Consider the following 25,360-nt stretch of genomic DNA (forward strand, 5'->3'; position numbering starts at 1 on the left):
TTAACCAAAAAAAATTAACTCTCATATGTTATAAATAAGAGAGATATTCTGAGCATTTACTTCCTCATGATAGGAACTTAAACAGGAGTTTAATCAACTGTTATTCTTGACTTCTCTATATGCTTTCAGTCATAACGGCCCTCCAAGGGAAACGGTAACTAAAATGTGGCCCGCGACAAAAATTTGTTTGACACCCCTGGTCTAAAAGAAGCTCCAACCCTTATTTCAACAAAGTTCTTCGGTGCGCAAATTGCAAAAAGCAATACTTCTTTATTGAAAGCGGCTACAGTGAATTTGCGAATACTTTCCAAATTTAATAAGTGGTCTTTGTCAGCACAGCAGGTTGCGGTTTCTAATTCAGTCTCAGCATCCCAGTTAAGCATCTTGTTTTTTCTGTTTCCAAGATCAGCTCTACAAAGTTGGCCAGAAGACCTAGTGGAGGACCACCGCACTTTACTGGAATCTGTGTCTCTCGTACCACCTCATGGACCTCACCACGTAACCCACTTGGTCGGGCCCCTTACCCAGTCGTCTCCTTGCGTGGCGTCGCACCATCGCCTCAGCCTCAACCAGGACGCCTCCGGCTCCAACTGTTCCCTGTCGCGCAGCCGCTCGCGCGAGAGCTTCCACAGCATGAGGCGCGCGTCCTCCGTTGACGAGATCGAGGCCATGAGGCCTGACTGGGACCGGAAAAACCGGAGAGCCAGTGTCCGACTGGGAAGCACTGGTGCGAAACATCGTGGTTACAAAACAAAATGCCATTTTTGTTTTCTTTTTTTTGTCTGGCATTTTAACCCCCTTGTGCGTTTGCAGGTGCAGTGAACAGTAAGTCCAACATACTGAACTCCACGTCAGACTCTGACCTCATGCGGTACCGTACCATCTCCAAAATTCCTCAAATCACCCTGAACTTTGTGGATTTCAAACCCGACCCGCTCATCGCCCTGCCCTCAGGGGAGATGGACATCATCGCGCCTTGCAAACTCATCGACCGTACGCACAATGTGACGGAGAAAGTCACGCAGGTAGGACTGAGTTTCTTTCTCATGCGCGAAAGAGACGTAGCGTGTGCCGCTAATGAGCTGTCTTAGCCTAGATTGCGTTTGATGAAGCTCCTCACAACATCTCATGACATTAGCTTTGAAGTGAAATGGTTTGAGACGAGCCGGGATCGTGCGCTCTGTGGTCACTTAAAAAAAATTTGCATTTGTGGCTGAAATGTCTTGAAAGTGTTTGCTTTCCTTGTGCTTGATAAATTAGCAAAGTGATGAGAAACTGATTCTGAGTTTTCGTAAAACATTTTATCCATGTGACTTGACAGCCTTTTATAACCTTGAAGAAACTCGTATGAGCAAGCGAAAGGGGTCGGGGAAGAGAGTATTAAAGATTAAGTTAAGCCATCTGTTAGGGCAAGAGTCTATCGGGAGTTACTAGAGGGAATAGGAATGATTTGATCCGATCATGCTCTTTTTTTTTTTTTTCGCTCTCAACAGACAATAATCCAGAGCTGATGACGCAACACAACAATGTAATCATGCTACAGTATGCGAGTTGCAGACGGCAAGGTCAAAACAAAGTGTGTGTGTGTGTGTGTATATGGGTAGGGGGGGCGGGATATTCATTTGTGTACTGCAGAGAATATGGCTTGCTTGGGATGCGCAGAGCTGTAATGTCAACCCAGGCCTGAAGGTGGTAGCATCACATTGAGACGTTTATTTCAAAGCCTCTCAAAATATGAACCCTGCATATGAGTGAATAATTTAGATACTCCTTGAAACGCCTTTTTTTTTTTGCCATTTCCATTTTTACATAGTTGTTTGTCGGATGATGACGTTTTATTTGGTTCAGTGTTGTATTATGTCCTATATTGTTGGATAATGTATATTCTCCTGAATTTGGAGTATGGGGCTGGCACAAGCTACTGAAAGCTCAACAAAGAACACTTGTTGTGACATCATCATTACGTGAAGTGGAATATAGATCGTGCATATTTGTTTCATGAGCGGGCATTATGGGAAGACTTTCCTCGGCACAGGGTACTCTGTGGACAAGTCACAAGTCGGGCTCTCAATCCTTACAGAATATGAACAGTGTTTGCCTTCATTTGTGACCCGATTGCGGCACAAAACAGCCACGTTAAGTTGGACATGATTTTAATTGTGGTTGTTCAGATACGTCTTTGTTTAGATATATGAGCACGTCAACCAGCAGTCGAAAAAAACACATTAAACGTATGGAAGCTGTGAAATAGATCATGATTTTATTTTATTTTTTATTTTTTTTGAAAGGCTGAACTGAGCATTGAACTTATGTTGAGCCGTACACTTCTGGCAATGTCTCAGCAAAGCACTGTGTTTGTGAACTAGGGCAGAAATGAATTGAAAACGTGGGCTTTTCATCTGCACAATGGAAACCGCTTTCAGTCTACCTGGAGGAAAATAACTTCATTTATTCTGTTTAGAGCTGTGGATGAGACAGACAAGACTGCGGCTTGGTTTGACTTCGCCCCCCCCCTAGTTACTATTACCCCTTTATGCATGCATGCATCGTCTGGAACAAAGAAAGCAAGCTCCTCATAATAGGCATCATATTACCGGCAGGCTGCTGTGTTATGTACTTGAATCTGCTTGTCCCGTTAGCTAAAGTGATTTTTTTTTCCTCTCTCCGGGTGATGTTTTCAGCATGTGGCTATTGTATGTTTGACTATAATACATAACAAAAAATACTCCTTCTATGCTCTGGCACCAGTGGCTCGGTCTCTCAGTTAAATTGGCCGGAATGGAGTCGAGAAGCATGTGACACAGTCAACCTGCAGGACTGTAATTTAGCCGCCTGCGCTGTGGCTCCGCCTCAATACCTCAGACTGATTGAGTGTTTTCCCCCATGTGAGTTCAATGACCCACAAAGTAAAGAAGCGTCTTGTCGGTGAAGTCTTGAAGCCATGCATATATATTTCCACCACGTCTGCTCATTATTCAGATGAGGCATATTGTAATTCTTTGATTTGATCCAATCGTTCTTTTGCAGATTTCTCACTCACACCGGTCTGCTCGCGCTGACGACTAATAAGTGCTATTCTCACCCGACAAGCGTGATGGAGATAATTATAACCTATTCAAATTAAAAATACATTTCAGTATTGTACTATTGTGTGCCAAATCTTTGATTTCCTAGTGTTAATCACGCACATTTGTCATTTCGTGCGCATGAGTGATGGGCAAACAAAAAATGGGTTGAAATGGTTGAACGTCGTCCAGCTAATCTATATCTACCTAATCTGTTTCCCTTTCTGTTTCCCATGCATGGAGCAGGCATTGATTTTGCCATTTGCAACGCTCTATATAACTTTAGTTGTTCGAAAGTAAATTCGGGCTCGGGCTGTGTAAGAACATGATGACACTGTCCCACGGGGCAATCACGATTGATTTGAGTTGAAATGGAAAATGTTCCATCATTAACACGTGTGCGGTATTACTTCTAAATTAACTGCCAGGAACAATGTAGCTTTGCTTCAAGGTTGCCTGGATTTCGCTTTGCACGTCAAACTTTTCCGATTTTTAAAAGGCAACTCTAATCGTGTGAGCAGATAATCTGCCGTGACCTTTGAAGCGCAAACCGAGATATATGCGCTCACATTGTACTGACTGACTGAACGTCGGTCCACTTTTTGTTTTTGTTTTGGGGAAAAAAAGTGCTTTGCCGCCATCTCTTGGCTTTTACAGGTGGTTACTTTTTGGGTTACTAAACACTCGTGGATTTTTGCTATTGGCGGCAAGCCTCTGTCCTGTCATTTGTGTCAATTGTATGTCCAGTATGACGGCATGCGCATTTCGTTTTTATCAAGTAAAACAATCACCTTTAACAACCACTGTCAGATATGTCTCGGGAGGAGAAGGATGATGAAATAATAATGATTTTTGAGAGGGCACCCAGGTCCACCAAGCAATCCTGTTAGCAAACACTCATCATTGTCTTCAGCGTTTTATCCTTTACATTTTTAAATTTCTTCCTACTCTGGCGGTCTGTGTTCTTGATTTTTTTTTTTTTTTTGCATCACTTTGCCAGTTATGCTTGAGCACCCCCCCTGTTCTTCCCCTTCCCCACATCCCTCCGCACTGTTGCACGGTGTGACCCATTTCCTCTGCCCCGGCCCCATTCATCACGGGGCTCCTCATCATAACAGGTAATTGAATCAGAGAGGGGGTGAAGTTTTATGAGAACACAAACACTGAGAAGTTTGCCGTTTCTGTTGCTTTCATACAAATGAAACTGCGTGGGTCCAAGTGCCGAATTGCAATATGATTACGGTGTTTGACCGCGTTGACGTTCCCTTCACACACGTTCTAACCCGCTTGCACTAGGGCCCAAAATTGCATGTAGCAGATGTAGCTCGAACTCCGTCGCCCTTCTACGCCATCGTCATAATGTTGCCTACTCGAGATGTCTGCTTCATTCAACACTCCATCTCGTATCGTGGGTGAGCTGCCGCCTTTCTCACCGCACAGTTGGGTCAGAGGCGGGGTACGGCCCTGGACCGATCATCGGCCAATCGCAGGCCCCTGCGTGTGCAGAGAGCAAATTTGAATCTCTGGGAAGAGGTCTCTAGATTCAATTTAAGTTACCTGAAATGCACCCTTTTGTTCTGTCGCACAATCAATGCCCAGAGGTTCGACGGTTCCGGCAAGATCAGGTACGGTAAGTGAGCCGGTCAGGCACCCGTCCCGGCCCAATCCATCATGCCGCTAGCAAGCTGGAGGGCGGGGCGGTGAAGCCGGCTCATCTCAAGAGGCAGTGGAGTGAACCAAGTACGGAGCCAGAGCGCTCCGTCACTGACACACAAGCATACGCGTACGCGCCATGTTTTGTTGAAGCCCACTGCTATAGCGTCTAGTAGTTTGTGAAACATGAGGTGCTATTACTCTGTGAGGTTGCATACTACATCCGAAAATAGGAATGAGATGATGCCACTTTGAAGTAGAAAGAAAAAGAAAACGCATTCATGCACTGGGAGAACATGAAAATGTCCAGCTGACGGGTTTGGAAAATTATGTCCATCTTGCAAAGTTATATCCAGTTAGCGTTAGTTGTCAGGATGATGCAAGTGAAGCATAAACATAAAGGCCTGGTTTTTGCCTAGTGCCAAACCGCTTGATTGCGGGGATAACAAAAAAAAGGAGTCCTTTGCTTGGAAGTTGAACACCGACATTTTGGTATACCGTCTCTCCTCATCGATGTCACAAATTTGCACAAGCAAACACATTCGGTGTGCTTACGAGCAAGTGGATGTGAACTTTCGAAGTCACCCGTAAGGTCGACACCTAATGGGAATCAATAGCTGACTCACTGTGTTATGTCTCTGACGCACACGTGCGCACACACACATCACCAAATGTGATTACCTTTAGCACGACCGCGGGCGCCTCCGGAGAATACGAAACCTCTCCCGAGATCAGCGCGGTGGCGGCTCCTTGTCATTTGACAGGTTCTGGACGCAGATGCTGCCATTTAAACCCACTCGTTATCTCTGACCTTTGTTCAGATCTTGAACCGCGCAGAAATATCAGCGTAAACACCACCCGGGTTGCGCTGTCCTGTATTTAGAAGACAACACCCAGAAAAAAAAGGGGGAAAAAAATAAAGCATCTTTTTCCCACTGAGTCAAAAGATGTCGCAATGCTGTCTTTATTGGTTTGTAAATTTGACTTCATGTGAACTGAAAGTAATTCCTTAATTCAGTTTGGCAGCTAAAAATTAATTTCCTCAATTAGAATCCGAATTCTGAGGTGACTCAAAAAGGTCGACCGAAGAAAGTGGTCAGTGACTGGACTTTAAGAAGCATGTGTTTTTGAAATCACGGGCGGTGCCACAACAGATTACAGTCAGTGTTCTCATCTTAGCTTGGCCAGGAGATGCGATTATATGTGGATGGGGATTCTCCATTGTCTGCCCATTGGCTTGTGTGAGGACCATCTGCACGAGCAGCTTGCACTGTGATGCTCACGCACATATGCAGGATTTCTGGTTCATCTGTGCGCTAACAAATCACGGTCTACACAAATCCACACATGTGCAATGTATCACGTTGATAAATGGAGAATTCAACAGTACATGCGAATGTGAACAGGAAAAAAAAAAACTAAACATACGACGGCCACATAACACCAGGCCTCTTTATATTCCAGTGCTGTGAAAAATCGCCATCTTGTTGATATTTAGGTGAGCTATTTTCCTGACTAGAGAACTGCTGAGCGCACCACTTTCCAATTAAGGAAAATGACCACCCCATGCAGGAGTACCACAGGGATTTGTTGGAGGATCCCTGCACGGCCCGTCATGAGTTGCAGTCTGGGCTTGGCTCCTCAGAGCTGACATTCTTGGCATAACACCGGCAGTGGCAAACTCATTTGGCCAAAAGTTAAACTCTGTGGGAAGCTTTTCTCTGCGCTTGGCTCTGTAATATACTCAAGTTGGCTCGGCATCGTTTGTGGAGTGGAAGTGGAAAAGACGTCGAAAGCAAAACAACGTGTGGCGGATCTCATTTGTACTTGCTATTCTCAGCATTACGATGGCGATAGCGATGTTGTTGACACCAGACACGGGGGAAATACTATGGCTCAGGGATTGCAGTGTTTATTAGCATACTGTAATTAAGTCCCATGAGACCGCTTACGTAAAACATTTTTGTTGACTCGGTCGTGACAGGGTGCGGGTCATTCCAGGGGAAGCGCTGGCGTTTTGTCGGGAACGTCTGTCATATCAGCACTTTAAAAATGAAATGCTTTATCATCATCGAGTGTCTCGAAAGGGATTCAAAAATGACCTGGGATGGTTTTAGCTTGATATCGTGCTTTTTAGCGTCCCGTCATCGCTTTTTGTTCATGGCGTTCACGTGCACGCATGGTGTGTAGTAGCATGTCGCTTGTAAGGGAAAGGGAGACAAACGTTCACTTCAAATCAAGTGTTTTCCAGGAAGAGCTTTTAGACACCAGACAAGTGCCAGCGAATTGGACCTGGGGCCTTTTACAGGATGACGTTCAACCTTGAAAGCAACCCCGGTCTCTTTTTCAATCAAATGTAAAAATGTATTTTATCTCTGTCTTAAAAAAATGTCAATAACATAAAAAAGATGGTTGGGTTTTTTTTAACGACCCTCAATTTTCGCAATTGGAAAGAGCACATCCTTCGTAGCCTCACTAACTCCGTAGGGGTTTCACTATTCTTCCACGGTTCACACCTATTTGGTCCTGCTGTGTCCCCCTATTTCTCTCTTCCGTCGCCTCTGTTTGCCCATCGTCTTAAAAGGTCAACCCCACCTGGAGCAGCCTGCAAAGAAAACTGTCACATCCAATCTGTCACAACGCTCAACACTATTGTGTCTGAGTGTGTGTGTGTGTGCGTGTTCGTTCTGTCACACATTACACACGAGTTCCACACTGACTTTACAATTCAAAGCCAGTGGATCCCGCCCGGGCATATTTGTGGTTTGGCTGATATGATTTTGGGTGAGAGCCACGTCATACCCCGGAGAGGTCGCCAGTCAATCATAGGGCATTGAATGAAGTAGATTACAAATATTATTAAAACATGGTTAATAATTGGAAGATAACGCAGGCCACTGCTATCGCTGCAGAATACCCCCAAAAAAAAAATTTGCTCTAGAGTTGGTTAATCCGACCCGTGATCCAAAGGACATTTATCTCGGCAGACGATCAAGGTCAGAAAGACTTTGCATCACTGGAGAAAATTTCCTAAATGTCTTGCCCATCTCTAAATGAAGAGAGGGTTTAAATAACGTGCATGTCTGTTTATATTAGATATGCAGAGATGATGCCTAGTTAATGAGCTGGGAGAATCATTACATCTGTAAGCGGAATTAATGACGTTAATATTTTTGTGGGAAGTCATCGCCATATTCGGATTTCTCTGGCTCCGGCTTCAGTATCCAGCGACAAAAACAGTCAACTTGGATACGGGGAAAAGCGCCTTTTGTGTGATGAATTGCAAACTGCAACTAGTTTAAAAGCATAAATTGGAACAAGCAGTCTCATTATGAGAACGTTGAGTCACTGTGTTGTCACGGCTGCTGTAACATGGCGGTACTGTGACGTAAATGCTCGGTAATGAATTGGCCAGGAGCAGAAGCAAATTTTTCATCCGAGGCTGGAAGAACGATTGGCGATGTGCAACATTCAGTTACATTTGTCGGCCCTTGTGACAATCACCTTGACCGACTGTTTCCCGCACTGTTCTGAAATTGTCGTTGGTATTTAATAGCTGGGCACTTGTGTTATTTATTCCCTGATACCTAATAATATCTGACCTTTATCTGTTGATCCGCCATTATTCACAAAGTGACTTGCGTGTGATTTTGACTGAATCCCCGATCACACGTTGCCAACTGGAGTTAGCATGTGTTATGGCTCCCATCATATTTTGAAATCGTCTTTAAAGTGATGCATTCAAACAGTTTTGTATCCTGATTTTGTTTGGTCTGAGCTGCAGACTATCGCAGATGATTTATTTGATTGGCCTGAATTAGAGACCCACACATACACTCGGAGGATCAAGTGAGGTTTTTCTTCAGGCTGTTCTTTTACAAAGGTTTGGAGGAGATTTAGCATGTTCTCTTAACACAATAAACCTCTGTAAAACCACTTTCCTGAAACTCCAAGCGTTTTTGACATGTTTGGATTCATTGCTAATTTTACTCATTTCTTGCCTGAATATTTATGCTGACCCGCTGCGGGCATTTTCCACACGCATCACCGTCCTGTTCATCCAACCTAATACACCACGTGTTTGTCTTCGCATTGCCCTCAGCCAACCCTTGACTTCCAGCTCTCCTCCCACTGCCTCCCTGGAGCTTTCTCCTCTGCCACGGCATCCTTGTCGTCCTTCCCGATTTTAGTCCCCACCACAGTCCCCAGAGGAAAGACTAACCTTTACTCGGAAATCCATTTTTGTATCTCATATTTTTCTTGTTCAATCAATCCGCTCTCAATGGGTCATCATTAATGTGGCTGACGGGACGGTTTGAAGGCCATCCTTTGCCTGTCCTTGTGACTTTGGGTGTCATATTTGGGAATCTGTAATCCCCTCCCACATTACGATGTATGTAATTCGGTAGTGGGGTTTCTCCATTTAGCCATGCACCCTTGAAACACTGAGGGACAACCCAGAATGCAAAGGCGGGGGGCTTCGGGGTTGGGACTGCCGACATCAGCAATAGGCAAACATTAAGTGGGACACCAGCATGTGCCTCAGAGAGGAAGGTAATGGTGTCATTTTTTATAAGCAAGCTCGTGGAAGGAGAGCGTGTTTGTCTTTGAGCGTACATGTTTTTCGTTTTGTTTTGTTTTTTTCATGGATGGGAAACATTCTGGGCCATTTCTATTTTTGAATTTTTCAAGTACTCAAAAACAGAAATGTATATATCGAAATGAAAAAAAAATGCCCTAAAGCATTTCCATTGCCACGTTTTAACATGCCAGAAATTCATCTGAAAAAAAGTAAAGCTGATAGCAACAATTTGGAACAAAGCAGGCGACTTAAAAATGAAAAGTGATTGGACCGGTCCTCTGTCTGTCACATTTATTATGTTTTTAAGAGTGCCCATACGGGACGATCAAGGTGATGAAACAAAGTCATACCAGTTTCCCATTTAATCAATATAAGTTGTGCGTTGTGACACATACGGTCGGAAACAGATTTCAGTTGAAGCCATTTTTCTTCACACAGTCAATTAAGTCTCAGAATAAGCCTCCAAAAGGTTTAACCTCTCAAGGTCCTTCCAAGACGTTTCTTTGGAAACTAAATCACTGCGGGAAGTTGGCCGGCTCCACTCCCCCCCCCCCCCCCCAAATGAAGCCAACTCTAAGCAATACAAAAATATTTTTGGCAATATTTTCTCACAACCATTACGTGGGTATGCCAACGTAGCTTATTTGAAACACTGTTTCCTCAGTTTACACACAAAAGCGGGTAAAGATACGCTCTTGCAGCAGCAGCAGCCACACGTCATCTATCACAGAGCCCGTTTCAGCCACGACCCAGGGGGCGTTTGACAAGGCAGCGAGGTAGTACCTGACATTGTGATTGTGTAAATCGTCCTCCTCAGCGAATTAAATACGGTTGACCGCTCTTTTTGTGAGATGCAACACTAGCATTGTTGTAGCTACAAACTGCTGATGGGTGAGCTTGTCTTTTTTTCTTCTTTTTTAGGAACATTGATAGTTTGCCTTCTTTTTAGAAGTGAATGGATGGGGAAAAAAATGTTGGCCTAGTGCGTTTTCTTATCTGGCTGTGATTTTGCACACCATCAAATGGTCTCATCTCCATTTCAAGACTTGCTGAACTATTATTGAGGATTTAGTCACCCCTGTGGCTGCGCTCAATTCTAATTCTGCCAAGACGGCATGATAGCGAATATGCCTGCTCTCTATCTCCGCCCTGCGGAAGACTGATGACCGGGAGTCATCTGAGCATGGTAATAGAAAAGGAGAGCAGGGAGCCGCCATCATATTTGTGATTCGAGATGAATTTCTTCCACTCTGCAAAAGTGCCACGGTTAACTTCGGTTTTCGTGCAGAGGTGAGAACAGACATAAAAGGGAAGAGTGAATAATCCAGGTGATGGAAGATGTCAGTGACAACCAAGCCGTGTTGAAAAGTTTGTTGCCACGAAAATTTTCTTGTCTGCTATTAGGATAGTCTATTGTCTGAGTATTTCATATTGACTGCACATTCAGTGTTTGACTCTAAAAGAGCGAGCACATCAACTGATTCGGTTCATCACTGGTTATATCTTCAGTGATCCACAATATCTGCATGATGACTACATGACTGCATATCGATAATAGTAGAAGTCGTCATGACTGACGGGCACCCTAATTCTCCTACAACCTTTGCTCACTGTCTTCCTACAAGTTTGACAGTTTGACCTACTGCCAGTCCAATAAATAGACTGTTAAAATTGTGGCTCTCTTTAGTCGAGCAAATGTGGTGACCGGCTGCATTGCGGATGCTGTGGTGCCCTCTGCTCCAGGAATATACAACTCTTCTCGCGAGCTCTTTCGAATGGCATTAATGTTAGCACCTTTTCGTAAAGGTGGCATGAGCGCCCATGACCCTGCTGCCTCTTCTGCCGTTGACCTTCCTCTGACCAAATACACCAGTTGGTTTGTATTAACCCGTGCGCATCAGCAAGGTGGACATAGCCATGTTTTCTTCCATTATACCACCAATCCCCATCAAACTATACTTTCATGTTGAATACCAAAAGGCTGTATCAAGCCATAAGGCCATAAAGACTTTAAAGTTAGGATGTCATGTTTGATCGGGTTCTTGAATACAATTATAAAAGTTGTTTGTGTGTGTGTGTGTGTGTTTTTTAAGTCCTTTTAACCTAAAATAAATGGGCTTCTACTGCGTTATGTGTACTAGTTTCAGTAACAAACTGCTCATGAGAATTGCGCCATGTGTTGGTTCGTGTGTGTGTGTGTGAATGTCCAACTGCTCCGAGCGAGGCGCTCCGTGGTCCCCGTTCATGCAGCGCCAGCAAAGCCCTCACTCGGGATAATTACCAGAACTTGTCAGTGTCTCACAAACACACGCTGCTGCGCCTGGAACAATTTTGGTTTGGTAATGAGACTCATAAAACACGAAGACTATTCTCAGTGCGATTCATCAAAGACTATTTTCAAGCCATTAGATATTTTATTTTACTCCTCATTGGATGCGTCAAAGAAAAAGGAGAGCGAAATGCATGTTTGAGAAACAGACCGTGTGACTCATACATGTACCGGTATATAAATATATATGTACATTCACGTGCATCAACACAAATAAGCGCACACACACACCTCGACTGACACAAACTAGGTCAGCAAAAGGTAACGCAGCAATTGCTCTGAATCATAACCTACCGCCAAAGAAGGAGGCTTCCACGGGATCGGTGTGATGCATGGCTTGCTAAAGATCAATGATTGGCTTGTGTGATGGAAGTCAACACGTCAGCACGCGTTAAACTGCTTTTGATTGATCGTTTTTCACGTGTCAATTTGACACGTGCGGTCAGATAAAGAATCGCATTGTTGATTATTTTATTGTATGACTGGTATTTTACATACATTCATCACAATTATTAACTGAAGGGTGTTTTTGGACGGCAACAAGAACCGTACTCGATTTGACATTTGTGAACAGGCAATGCGACGGTCAGAAGCCATCAAAGCATTTTTGCTAGCTTCAACGTTTTAGCTGATTACATTTGATCAAATGCAGTGTTTCTAATCAGCAGTCCAAAATGTCTGCGTTTTTGGAATGGAGAACTTCTTTTTTTCATTTGTCAGTCATGTTTCAAGTGGTATTTATGTCATATTTTAATTAGTCTGCGTTAAACAATTTTAAGGATGCTTCCTCGAGGGAAGGATGTGTTAGGATTCTCGTTGCCTGTAATTAAGCACCATTGCAAGTGTCAACCGTCGCCATTGAGTGCGCTGGAGCCTCTGTAAATAATAGAGCGCAAAGTGAAATGTCCGAATGCTAAAAATGCTACAACCTGCTTTGACATGATTTAGTTGGAAAGGCTCAGCCGTAAAAATTGTAGAGTGTAAAACGGGAGGCTTAAAAGGGAAACACACTCAAGCAAGTGACACGGAGATGCAAAAAAAAAAAAAAAAAAAAGCTCCGGTGGCATAATCCCGGTTGAGGATGTAAAACACTCTCCAACACAAATGTCCTAACACACACGTTATCCAGCTGCGTGCTCAGTAATGAGAAGCGAGGCAGGAAAATGTCAGGAGAGAAAGATGCTGAGCGTATCGGAGAGGAACGTCACGGTGGACAGACCGAGGGATTTTATTAGATACGATTGTGTAAAATGTTTACATATTTCCACTTGATGACATTCTATTGGCGTCACCTCTCAGCTGGCACTGTGCTCACTTGACATAGCTTGAGAACGATAACATTTCTGCATGCCAAATATTCAGTTTGAGACATTCTCACCACACGTTGAACATAAGCTACCCTTATGCATGTTTTAATACATTAATCACCGAGGCTTAGAGAGAACATGCAAGAGAGAGAGACGTACTGTACGGAACAGAAATGAATATACAGTACGAGTAATCTACTCAGGTCATATATTTTACTCAACCAGCTGCCTCTCCATATGTGTCAGGCATCAGGTTGCTTCTTTATCGGCTATCATACCATCACAATCACTGAGGCTTTGGCTCGGCCGTCCATTATCAGAGACGGTCAGAGAGGTAAAATCCTTGTCAACGCAGCCCGTAGCACGATAATGGGTCAGACCCCAGGTCTTATTAAAACCAAATCGGCGTAAAGACCGATCGCGACTGTTGTGCCGTTAACCTGGAGAGGCCGGAGGGGCTAGCGGTCGGTAGCTGGCAGCGATTGTGTGAAAATGTCGAGTAGTGATTCATGAAGGACGGTCTGCTCTAACTGTAGTCAACTGAAAACGGTGGAAAGCATCCGATAAAAAGTATCCGGTAAACTAGCAGGAATATAGGAAACAAGCTCAAGTAGCTTAAGTCGCCTAAAATTGTTGTTGTGACGTCTGACTTGTCTCAAAGTACAGTATTTACACTTTATAGGTACAGCACATTATCACTGATTGTGTTATTTATCCGACACAGTGTGAATTAAGGTACCACTAAATGAAGAAAAACAAAAAAGAGCTTTGTCTTCACGAGCTCCTAAAAGGAGGCGGTGATCCTTTGTAAAGAGAGAAAGCAAGAGAGCTTTACCGACGGAGAGAGCGACACAGGGGGAGGCGGGAGGGAGGTTGCACAGCCGAAGTGGGTGGGGGGCGGGGGGGGGGGGGGGGTAGCTGAGCGGAGAGAAGTCTCAACAGCAGCAGCAGCAGTGAGTCTGAGCATTCACTGAAAGCCACAGCTGTGGATCTGATACGAGCGTGATCCTCGAGCAACCCGCTAAGACTTCCCAAGACTCAGGGTGACAGGTACTGGGAGACAGAGAGGAGACCCAGCACGAGAGAAGCGAAGAAGAGGGACCAACCAAAGGAGCCTTAACAGCGATAGGGGAGGAGGCGGAGGTGCGGAGACGGCGCTGACTTTCGTGCCAACTTTGCACTTTCCACCTTTGGGAGGGAGCGGAGAGGGGAGGACAGCCGACGGAGTGGCAGGACGGGGAAGCGCAGATGGCGGGCGGGCACGGGGGGGCAGCTGGGGAGGCACGGGCGAAGTCCGACGGGACGCGGCCGTGCCCTTGGGCCGAGGGTCCTGGGCCGATCAGATGAGCGAGGTGTCACTGAGCGGGAGGGACAGCCTCCCTCAAGAGGGAGGGAGAAACACCAGGGTCCGGCGGGCTGTCCGGATATCTTCCCTCGTGGCTCAGGAGGTGAGTTGGGGGGGGGGGGGGGATTCTGTTTTGTGCATGTGTCTGTGTTTCCCCGCTGATTACATGATCAGAAAATGAAAAGTGTGAGGGTGTGAGACAAGTGTGTGTGTGTGTGTGTGTGTGAGAGACAGATTGCGCAATCAGGGAAATACATGCTCTGCATATTACAATGCATGTGTATGCATTTACGTTCATCCTCAGTCTGGCCTCCGGGACATGTGACCTTTGACCTCATCACTGATAGTCGCTTGTCATGTTGACGTCGAGGAACGTAGGAGAACATCCTTCAGCCCTAAATCCTTTTTGTGCATCATCGAAAAATAATTTCCTTTCTAGCTTACTGTAGACAGTTGAGGCATATGAACATGTCTTTCTGTCATTCCGCAGTGGACAAAAAGAAAAGAAATGTGTTGAATATACTCCATTTTATTTTGTCAAGTGGTTTAATAAAAACATCTGGACCATTTTAGTATTTTTACGTAGACCATATATCTTCTTAAAGTATATCTGGGTGGGTGGGGGTTATAGTAATCTTCATATAGATAACAGATATATAGATATATATACTGTATATATATCCCACTCCAGTTATACCATAACGACTCCATGATGGTTTTCCACAAGCAATCGTGTTTGTGTCTTGTTTTGGTATTTTGGTGCAGGTTGTCCTTTAGGTTGTGTTTGGAGTCGTTTTTTGCGGACATTTCCAAAGTGCTATTTGTGTGATTCAGCTGCTGTTCTACTGGCGATATGGCATGAGTGAAAGTGACAGAAAAGAGGGAGAGAAGTCCCACAAATGAAGAGTGGACAGCAAAAAGGTGTGTGTGTGTGTGTGTGTGTGTGTGTGTGTGTGTGTGTGTGGACCAAAAATAGAGATGAATGTCTATAAAAGTACTTGTCTCGTTTTTTTTTTCTGCTTGCAAAGGACACTATTTTTATCACTACATGCAGATCCAATGACAGACAGAGGTTTGTTGCTCTTTGAACAGCACAATCATTTGAACACCTCAAACACTCATGTATAACTGACACTCTCTCTCTCTCTCTCTCTCTCTCTCTCTCACGCACACAATTAAAATTCTGTCATAAGCTCAACTGAAATGCTCTCATACACACTACTGAATTTCTCTCATGCCACTTCTATTTTTTTCTCTCACACACTACAGACACTCTCATACATTCTCTTGAAACACTCTCATAGCCAACTGTAACTCTCTCAAACATCCTTTGTGCTCCTTGCATTCAGGAAAGTTATCTCTTTCCTACTTCACCTAACTTCCATTGGTCATCCCCCCCCCCCACACTTTGATGTCACTGTGGTGGCATAACAAAAAGTCAAAGGAGAAAAAAAAATAAAACACCGAAGCACACTTGTGGAGTTCATCCTACTCTTACATTGCTTTTTGTCCAGTCCACTCATTTTTTTTTCTTTTGTTCAGATGTGTTGCTGCTGCTGTTATTGTTTCGGGTAATTTTCGATTTCCACATCAGATACATGCCGCATTCTCATTCATCTCGTCGCAGGCAGCACACACAATGCGCCTCTTCGGTGGACTGAAGGGAGGCAAAATAAATCAGTAATTACATCCAAGACAAATTGCTTTTTTTTTTTCCATTGTCCACTCGCCACCTTTTTTTCTTCTTGCCTATGGGAAAAGGTATGTTGGCAGTTTCCAGGTGTGTCTGATCATGACTGTGTGTGTGTGCGCGTGTGTGTGTGGGGGGGGGGGGGGGGTGAAAGAGAGAGTGTGAGAAAAAAAGAGAGAGAGAGAAACAAAAAGTTGTGAGCCATCCACCTCCATCACCTTTACTAGCAATGCCCTTGACTGTAGCAATCAGCACTCTGGGCAAATAAATCAAGACTCTCCCGTCTCCCTTAAATTGTCTTCTCTTCCCACACACGCAGCGTCCATTTATGGTAGCTTGATGATGAAATATTGCTGCTCATGAGCGAAACCTCAGGTATATCCACTTTGAAATTGATTTTGACGTGTTCTCTAAGCCTGTCCAGTGCTCTTCACGGAATAGCGGCTGCAACTAAAAGTGTTCGTCTACAGCAGAAGTCAAATTGGGCGGACTCCAGGTATTAAAAAAAAAAAAGAAATACTTTGCTTAAAAGATGGATTGCTGCAAAATATAGGACAAGTGGCTACATTACGATCAGTAATTCTGCCGGGCAAAGAAAAAGAATAATTCTCTGTTTGCATTCTCTATGTCAGTGAGGTCTTAATATCATTGGAAAAAAAAAAAACACCATTGCAGTTGACGTTTGCAATCGAGTAGAGGTGTTCCAAATAAGCCGGGCCACTCCTGACCACTCCTGACTACTAAAATGTGATGAGTTTTAGAATTATAGACCCAAACGAGGTGGTAAACACTTTAGTCTGATTTCATAACAACAAAGCAATTCTCCTCACAATACCTTGCGCATCATTCTGCTCTTGCAGCCAGACAAATTAGCCTCGCTTGTGCTCTGCCGGAAGACCTCACGCTAACAGCGCTGGTGTGGCTCAGTGATAAATCAAGCTCTTCTTCTTGATGCTTCCACCAGGCAAAAAAAATGTTTACAAAATCTCCTTTAGAGGTTGAGCTACACGCCCACACGTAACAACACCGCACCAAATTGGAATTAGGGCCGTAAGAGAAATACACTGTTGCCTAGAGTGCAGGAAAACACCCGTACAATTTTGAACGTGCTATTTATCTCTCTCTGGAAACAATAAATTGGACTCCCTATTCCAATTTCCGTTTTGATGTTCATCATCGTGGTACCGGTGCGTGGTAGCATCACAAAAAACGGCAAAGAGGAGGCCTAACACATTGAAGCAAAGCCACACATGACATTCCGATCCTTGACATTTTTGCCGGACTTAAAATCTTCCAAGTTTCCAGGAAAACGGGAGACTACACTGGGATATGCGTCAACTCAGCAATCATTGTAGTGATGAGACACAATATAGAAAATGGATGTATGGTATGACGTCAATGGCGCTTTGAACCCATGTTGAACCCCCGCATATTATTTTAGGACTGCACCTGAACTGTCATAAATGAAACCCAAACGAGGAAGGATGAAACCTGCAGACAGGCAATGGAATTAAACGCTAGCACGATTTAATTACCAACCTGCTCACGCTTCACCCGGTGTGTGTGTGCGTGTGTGTGTCTCCGAGGTATGAGGTGCTGAATCTTTTTTTTGTGTGTGTCAACGACCATCGGCCTCAGATGACAGAGGTGGTGATGGGAACAAGAAAAGGTGTTTGAACACACCTATACACACACACGAGCGCGCACACACACACGTGTGCACACACAAATAACGGCATGCAGTGATAGCGGTCAAGACCCTCTCAGAATCCATCCAGCGGTTCGTCTCACCGCCTCCTACACTGTGCAGATCGTGATAACTTGTCCTCGGTAGCTCTCACTCTCTCTCACACACACAAATCCACGTAGGCAAACATATAGTTCGATGCGGTAATGGCCTCCGACCTGCCAAACATATCTTTGTCGAGATGAATGTGTCTATAGGGCTGAATGGGAGCATGCATTGTTTTATTAATGATTACAGAGCAGTCACGACTCGCCCTCTGTCACTGTGGCAAGTATGGGAGGGAAAAGAATATGGGCTCGTTCGTCTTTTCTGTTCTTTTCACAGCTCATTGTTCATTCTTGTCGCCTCATACTGCCCTCTCCCAAAATCGGTGACATTTCAAAGTACCGTCTGGTTTTAAACTCTCTCGCATTTACAGTTTAGCCACTTAATTTTATGTGCTTGGTATAGGAAGGGTTGATGCGACAAATTTGCTGTTACAGTGGACCGGAAAGGCCACAAAAATAGCAAAAACTCACAAGTTTTGATTCCCCACTAACGGTTTATAATATGTTTACAGATGCCATATGATGGTGGCACAGCACAACCTTTGTCCAAATGAAGCTCTACAATTCATCTCAACATAATTGCTTGGCATAAATATGCCACTAGATGGCACCAAAGCAACATTTTTATTGGTTTGACTTGAGCACAAAAACAACCACAAACTGAAATTGGACAAAACATGGACCATACCTCGGATTGCTTTAGTATATCTAGAGTCAATCATTCACACTCTCATTTACTGTGACAGAGTGAAAACTCTGCTGCTGCAGCCTGCAGAAGCAAGTGAGAGCAAACGCGTGAGGTTTTTACTCTTATTGGAAAAACTGTCTATAAAAGCTCATACACTTTTTTTATAGTTGCTTACTCAGATATCCGTATGTACCAAAGCTTTCAGACCGCAACCCATTTTGATTCCCCTCTAAATTGAATTTTGTTTTACAGCCTTGTTTTGTCACCCACGTTGTTGGCTTGCTTCGTTTGTTTGACATTGGCACGCAAATTTTCACTTCTTGAAATTCTCGGACCCCACCGGCAGCTTTGACTGTAACGTTTGATTTATAAATGCAGACGGAGGGACTCGCGTTTCTCCACCTAAGCTCGGCGGCAGGCTTGAGACTCGCCGTTGTGTCTGCCACTCGCCCCGTCCCGCGTCCATCAAAGCAACAGCTGTCCCAAAAGGGGCCGTTTCTCTCTGTTACCGTGAGGTTTCCCATTCCATGATCGCGTGGGCTGTGATTCGCCATCAATCAAGGCTGGTCCACTCGTTAGACAGACCTCTATAAATATAATAAGAACTTTAACAGCAGCCATTTTATTATATGCCATCAAACAAATTTTCAACTGCATGTGGATTTGGCGGTCAGAGGCATTCATTTTTAATTTTTTTTATTTTGTCAAGTGGGACGCATAAAAACTGACCTCACCTCAAAAATGACCGGTAAGGGGAAGTGTAGTGTACGTACTGTACTTGTTTTGCAGATGAACATGATGTACATCATTAAATACACTCCACATGTTCATTTGTGAATTCTCTCTCCAATTATAAGACGACAGAGCGTGGCTGAAAGTAGCGCAGATGACCACCACTCAACCACTCTGTTTGAGTTTAGTTAGCCGCATTACATAATGAGAGTGTGTAATAGCCAGGAACAAACACTGAACAAAAAAAAAGAAAGTCATCCACCCCCATGTTTTTAAAGAAGCGTGTCACACTGCGGCAAAACATGCTCATTGGACTGATATTTTAACAAAAGCTCTTGATTAACCGTTCATTTAAATTATATTTATCACCGTGGACTGATAAAAATCTGCTATTCTTGGGGGACAGAGACCAAAGCCTGCCACGAAAACAGTTATATCTCTGAATAATTGACCCCTCCTCCCAAAAGGGTCTAGAATTGCCGACAGGCCAATAGATGCCACAAGATGGTGGCAAATGACAAAATGAGACCATATTTAGCGCCTTCCCTCACTTCAAGGTGTTTCTTAGCACCGAGTTGCCATCAGATGGGGCAAAAAGATGCAAATAACTGAATTATTCAGCAAAGAATGGAGGATAGGTTCCACCCCCCCCACTAAAAAAAAAAACTAAAGAAATCCATGAACAAGCAAATTCACCATTGCTTAATATGTGAGGTTCATTATACTAAAAAAAAAGTCTCCCTTCACTTTAATCACAAGTGATGGCACATGTTGCGATGCTGAGTCATTAGAATAAGTGGGAAAATGATTTATGACTCATTTGGAAAGCGACACAAATAGATTAGCTTCACTTTGAGACGTGTCTTCACTCAGTTTTCATCTCGTTTTCATCAGATATGAATTGGAAGTCCAATATTGCCGATTAAACCGCGCATGATGGATGTCCGAGTTCAAGTCGGGTCGCTGCAATAACAAAACGCACGGGTATGAGTTCCGCTCGCGTTCACTCATGACAAACTGCCGCTTAGCAATTATATGAGGGAATTAAATATTACACCCTCTTAATTCGAAAACCGACCGGTGTAGAGTTGATGTAATTGAATGTGAAGTCATTAGCCAGGATGATAGAGGGAGGCAGGTGCCCTTCACATTTACTTCCACGCTGGAAACGATCCGTTCATTTTTTTCGGAAGCACAATGATGGACGACGACTTCATCTGGGAACAACACGGTTCATCCATCACCGTAATGTATTTGGCTAATACTGATGTGCCCTTTGGAAAAAAAAAATGATGATATGATCCCGGAGACATCATCTTTATGTATGCTTACGGTTGTTCCTGAGTGACTTTGAATGCTTGAAAACACAATTGAAGCCTTGATTGTGTCCGTGGGGTCAATCATGCCTTCATACTCGCAGTATCTCCAGCTATGCCCGAGGTCTGTCCCTGGTTGTCATAGTAACACAATGTCTTATTTAGTCCGCGTGCCCTGCAGCAAGGGGGGCACCGGGATGAGCAATGGCTCATGTATGTAGCAATGTAAATTTCCCCAGTGTGGGACTAATAAAGGATATCTTATCTTATCTTATTTTCATGTGACGCGAACACCGTCGGAAACGCGCAGGTTGCAACAGGGCTGTATTCATGAGGAGCTTCAGGGTAGTTGAGGCAAATCCTAGCACAAAACTATTTTAATTGATGGGAACAATTGCGTCATGCATCTCCTTGAACGCAGAATACATTTCAGGGTACGAGCGTCGCATCTCGAGCAGATGTCACCAGCTGTCTAAGTGCTTCTTTAGAGAACAGAAAATGTACGCGGCTTATTCAGCTTTCTGTCACTCCAAGTCTCAAATAGAAGCACAATACAGTTTAACTGCTAAGTGTTGGAGTTTTACCTCGTCTTTTTATGATCCTGAAGCATGAGTGAAAGGATTGTGCTTCTTATGGCTCTACTGTATCATCGTCACCATAATCGTCCAAGAATAACTAGGTTGCAAAGAAGAGGTCATTGATTGATTTGTCCCCTGACTACAATCGGACAAGAATAATGTTGCGTTGTGACTTCCTGGCCAGGGAGGGGAGCTGCTGACTCCCTGATGGAAAAGACCACAGCCCGGCTGTGAAATATCCAACGTTATCCCAAACCAAAGCCGTTAATCCATACTATAATTGATCATAGATCACTGCGGGCACTCCTGTCTAAGCCCAAACTAAAGTCCCACTTGATCAAAAACTATCACGGAAGACACTTTGAAAAGACATTGTGTGTATGTGTAAGTCTACTACTGGAACACATGCACCTGCGCAGTACATCTGATTATTATTACAAGAAGTTGAGTATCAAAAAAAAAAAGGATTTTGTTTCTTTCCCCCGGCTGTGACGGCAATACGTGTTTAATGAGGAGCTTAGCTGTAAGAGGTTCATGATCCAGCTTTGCAGCCTCCTTCTCTCTTTTTCTTCATATAATATGGATGGTTTGTTCCATAACTGGAAGTGTTTGGACATTGACTGTTTTCCTCGAAGCACTTAGGCAATTGATTTGAGTTAAAACAACCAAAAGATTGACTGATGAAAGTGCAGGAACATCCCCGGGCCCCTCAAGTGCCGTTGAAGTATCCTTGGACAAAGATAATGAAGCCACAATTATCCCCAATGCGGTCATCAATATGTTCGGATGAGTGGTTAACTTTTCATTACATTGATATATGATCTTGTGTCGATACCTATGTAGGTGAATGCACATTGAAAAAAAAAATATATATATATATATATATATATATATATAAACAGTCGACCATTTATCCTGATTAAGTGGCTCTTATGACATTCAAGGGCTCTATTTTTTGAGACTGTACATCTGTGCCATGGCTTAAATGCCGGCGATTCCGGATTTTTGTATTCGCCTTGCGTTGTGTTTACCAGTTTGGTTGCAGAAAGTCTGCTCAGACCAGGTCTTTTATGTTTTTGAAATCATCGCACACCGATGGTGGCCACACAAATCATCGGGGTGGTGGGTGGTTTCCAACTGTCAACTTCATGGTGCAGATGCGTTTCCGTGAGACTCTAGTGCCCGAGTAGCATGCCACATTCAAAAGGAATGAAAGGATAAGCTTCGATTGACCATGATTGTAATTGTCTGCGACCACTCCCACAGCAGCGCAAGCCCTCCCACCATTTCCAGATCCACCATCTTGCGCTGGTCTGCAATTTGTCCAACATTTAACCCACCTCTGCACACAGTTAAGCCGAGTTACGTGCAGGATTGACAACGGTCATGAAAATACAGCCCAAGCAGCGACAACTGATTGCTGGCTGACCTTTGCCAGCGGAAGTATATGCACATACTGTATGTTTAAGTGTGTGAGTGTGTGTTTGCGTGAAGCCTCGGCTACAGAGGACACCGCGAGGCAGTTTTGACCACATATGCATCCGACATCCGCAAAGAGGCAGAGGGCCGTGCGGGCAAACTGTCAAAGTGTTTTATGGGTGGTTGAAGAATGACTTGGTTGCACAGCAGCTACGATCCGTCTATAAAGTCTAACTGTGGACCCAACACCAGCATATTGTCTGCGGTTAAATCAGATCATGCCCGAGCCCTTTTCGTCTTGAGTACCGTCCGTTTGCAAAGAAAGAGCCACTGAGCTGGGCCAAAATGTGTTATTCCTTGCCACATTTTCTGACCCAATAAACACTCCAGTCTGGCAGTGGGCAAGCCCTTTCTTTTCCCCTTCAATTCCTAATTTGTCACTGTCTGTCTGCGCGCCCTACAGCAGTTCCGATGTGTTATATTTGGTGAGTTATTGGGGAAATGAGCCTGTGAGGTTTCCTGATTGAATACATTTTATGCTCTGTTGGTTTGTAATACAATCCTCAGCACGCCGGTGCCGTTTGCTTCCAGTGCAGAATGATGTCACAGTTACTTTGCATTTGTCACTGTTAAAAGCCGGACAATTTGTTCATTATCGTAGACACACATTCAAAACAACAAAAATGACCACGATGTGCACTCATCACTTTGCTGCTCACGAGAATGAAGTACGGTGGCCTAGAGGGTCAAAATACATAATTCATTAGGCGTAAGTGTTTAAGCAGTCGCACGCAGAGTTACAGTAATGCATGAGTAGTAGTGCATAATTTAGCGCGAGACTCAAATTGAAAATCAAACATCCCCTCACGTGAGTTGGCTTTATCATTATTTTTTTTGCATTTGTCATACTTTTATATCACTTAAATGTGTGTAAAAAAAAAGGTCTACCGTGCATCACACTACAGAAGCATTGAGGAAAACACACACAGGAATACATTTTACATGAGATTGTGAAGAGACTAGTTGGGATTTTATCTTGGCTGTGACCCATGTTTGTCCCTTTTTTTTTAATGTAAAAATGCCCCTCTGCATGAACCAACAAGCTTACAAAACACAAATATGTTGTAGTGACTAATAGGCTGCAGTTGCTTTATTTAGCTACAATAAAGATGGCTATGTAATCAATACCTATTGGACAGTGCCAATCAAAACTGAACATTATTATTTCTGTAAAGACCTTTTATTTATTATTCGTTTTTCACGCAGGTATTGTGTCGGATCTCTCAAGAGTGTGGAGCTGTATTTTGTCTCTTAGACTATACTGATGCAGTGTATAGTGGTTGTTTTATTTTCTTTCTTTCTTTTTTTTGTATGAAACACTTGACAAAACATGTTCCTTGTATTTCCTCGCTCTCCTCCAGTGATTTTTCTCACCCCACCTCTCTCTCGCTCTACACTGGCAGTATAGCGCCTCAGCATCAGAACAGCATCCCGGCTTCATCTCCAACTAATGGGAAATAACTCTCCTGCTGCCATCTTCCGTTTTTTTTCCCTCCTCCTCCTCCTCCTCTTCCTCCTCCTCCTCCTCATATTTCACTCTCTCTGTTGCATGCTGATTTATTGAGTTAACAACCAAGCAGCCATCAGCAGTCACGCTGTGGGTGGAAGACAGTCGAAGAAACTCAATGAGAGGTGACGCCAGCGGTGGTTTAATCAGGACTTGAAAGCCAGCTGAGATCTCATCGGAGGTACGTAAAGGGAAGCCACAGCAGAAGCAAACTGCATTTGGAAGAAGCTTTTGCAACAAGCATGACAGACAAGACGCCACGCAGGAAGAAGATGAGTTTTTCCAGGAAGCCGGATGGAGGCTCTTTCGTGTGACAAGTGCCCCCGGGCGTAACGATTTTTCAATGGCTACCACGGTATTGTGACCTCTTTGGTGTTGCAGCACCACTTAGTCAAGTTTTGGCGAGGGTCCGAACAGCCAGCGGTCACGGATGCTCGGGGGCGGCCGCCCTGACCCTGACCCTGACCCCGCCGCGGTGAGTCGCCGCTGAGGACCATGGTCCTACCATTGCTGCTCAAGCTCCTCAACATCTTCCTGCGCCAGTCGACCTTCGCTAAAGCCCTCGCCGCCGATCGGATCCCAAGTTCCTGCTGTCCGCCCGCCGTAATGCCACGCCCGCCCGGTTTGCCAATCTCATGTCGCCGTGGGTGGGAGGCGAGAGAGCGCACTCCGCGTCTGCCCACCGAAGGGAGAGAGGTGAGAAAGAGGCAAGGGGGGGGGGGCAGAACAAGGTAATTCTACTTAGTTTGAAGAAGTTTGGACGCCAACTGAATGTACTGTATTGTCACCGCACCGTTTTTTTAATACCAGACGTGAGTGCATAGAAATGTGTCACTTTATAGATTTGGAGATGCTCAATCATCATTAATAAAATGCTTCTTGTTTTTCTTCCATCGAGCTGCATTCTTTTTTTTTTTTAATCATATTCATGGCATTAAAAAATAAGACCTTGGCCATGTTCAGCGGAGGCAGCCCATTTGTCAGGTTTTCGACAAAACAAAAATAAGCAAAACACATTTACAGCAGGCATTACTTTGAATGCTTTGCTAGTTGGATGTGTTTTGCTTGAAACGCTGATCTTGGTCCCTCTCTTATTGCTGCTGCTGGTTTCTTCCCTGCAATTTCTGCAGGCCTTATCGAGTCACTTTCTATCACATCATCTTAACCAGCAGGACATAGTGGCAATATATGAGAAGCCACTGTCCTATATTTGGTGTTTCTATTAACTCATTCAGTACCAGCCAATTCTAGACCAAGTCTGAAAAGACGTCTAAGAACGTCTTTGGGAGTGAATG

General features: G+C 44.1%; 1 protein-coding gene across 2 annotated transcripts in view; it reads left to right on the forward strand.

Moving 5' to 3' along the window:
• Window positions 1-450: 450 nt before the first annotated feature.
• Window positions 451-25,360, forward strand: part of kcnh2b (potassium voltage-gated channel, subfamily H (eag-related), member 2b) — a 46,860-nt gene continuing 21,950 nt past the window's right edge. Inside the window, exons 1-2 of one of the 2 annotated variants that reach the window (XM_086102215.1) lie at window positions 451-727; window positions 814-1,025. In XM_086102215.1, coding sequence (XP_085958341.1) covers window positions 634-727; window positions 814-1,025 — 306 coding nt within the window. In that variant the 5' untranslated portion in view covers window positions 451-633. Of the gene's footprint in view, window positions 728-813; window positions 1,026-24,200; window positions 24,762-25,360 lie in introns of those variants that run through there. The other variant, XM_086102214.1, reaches the window with a different exon arrangement.

The sequence above is a fragment of the Hippocampus guttulatus genome, chromosome 21, assembly GCF_054856545.1.
Source record: "Hippocampus guttulatus isolate MCC_2025c chromosome 21, RoL_Hgut_1.0, whole genome shotgun sequence".
Lineage (NCBI taxonomy): Eukaryota > Metazoa > Chordata > Actinopteri > Syngnathiformes > Syngnathidae > Hippocampus > Hippocampus guttulatus.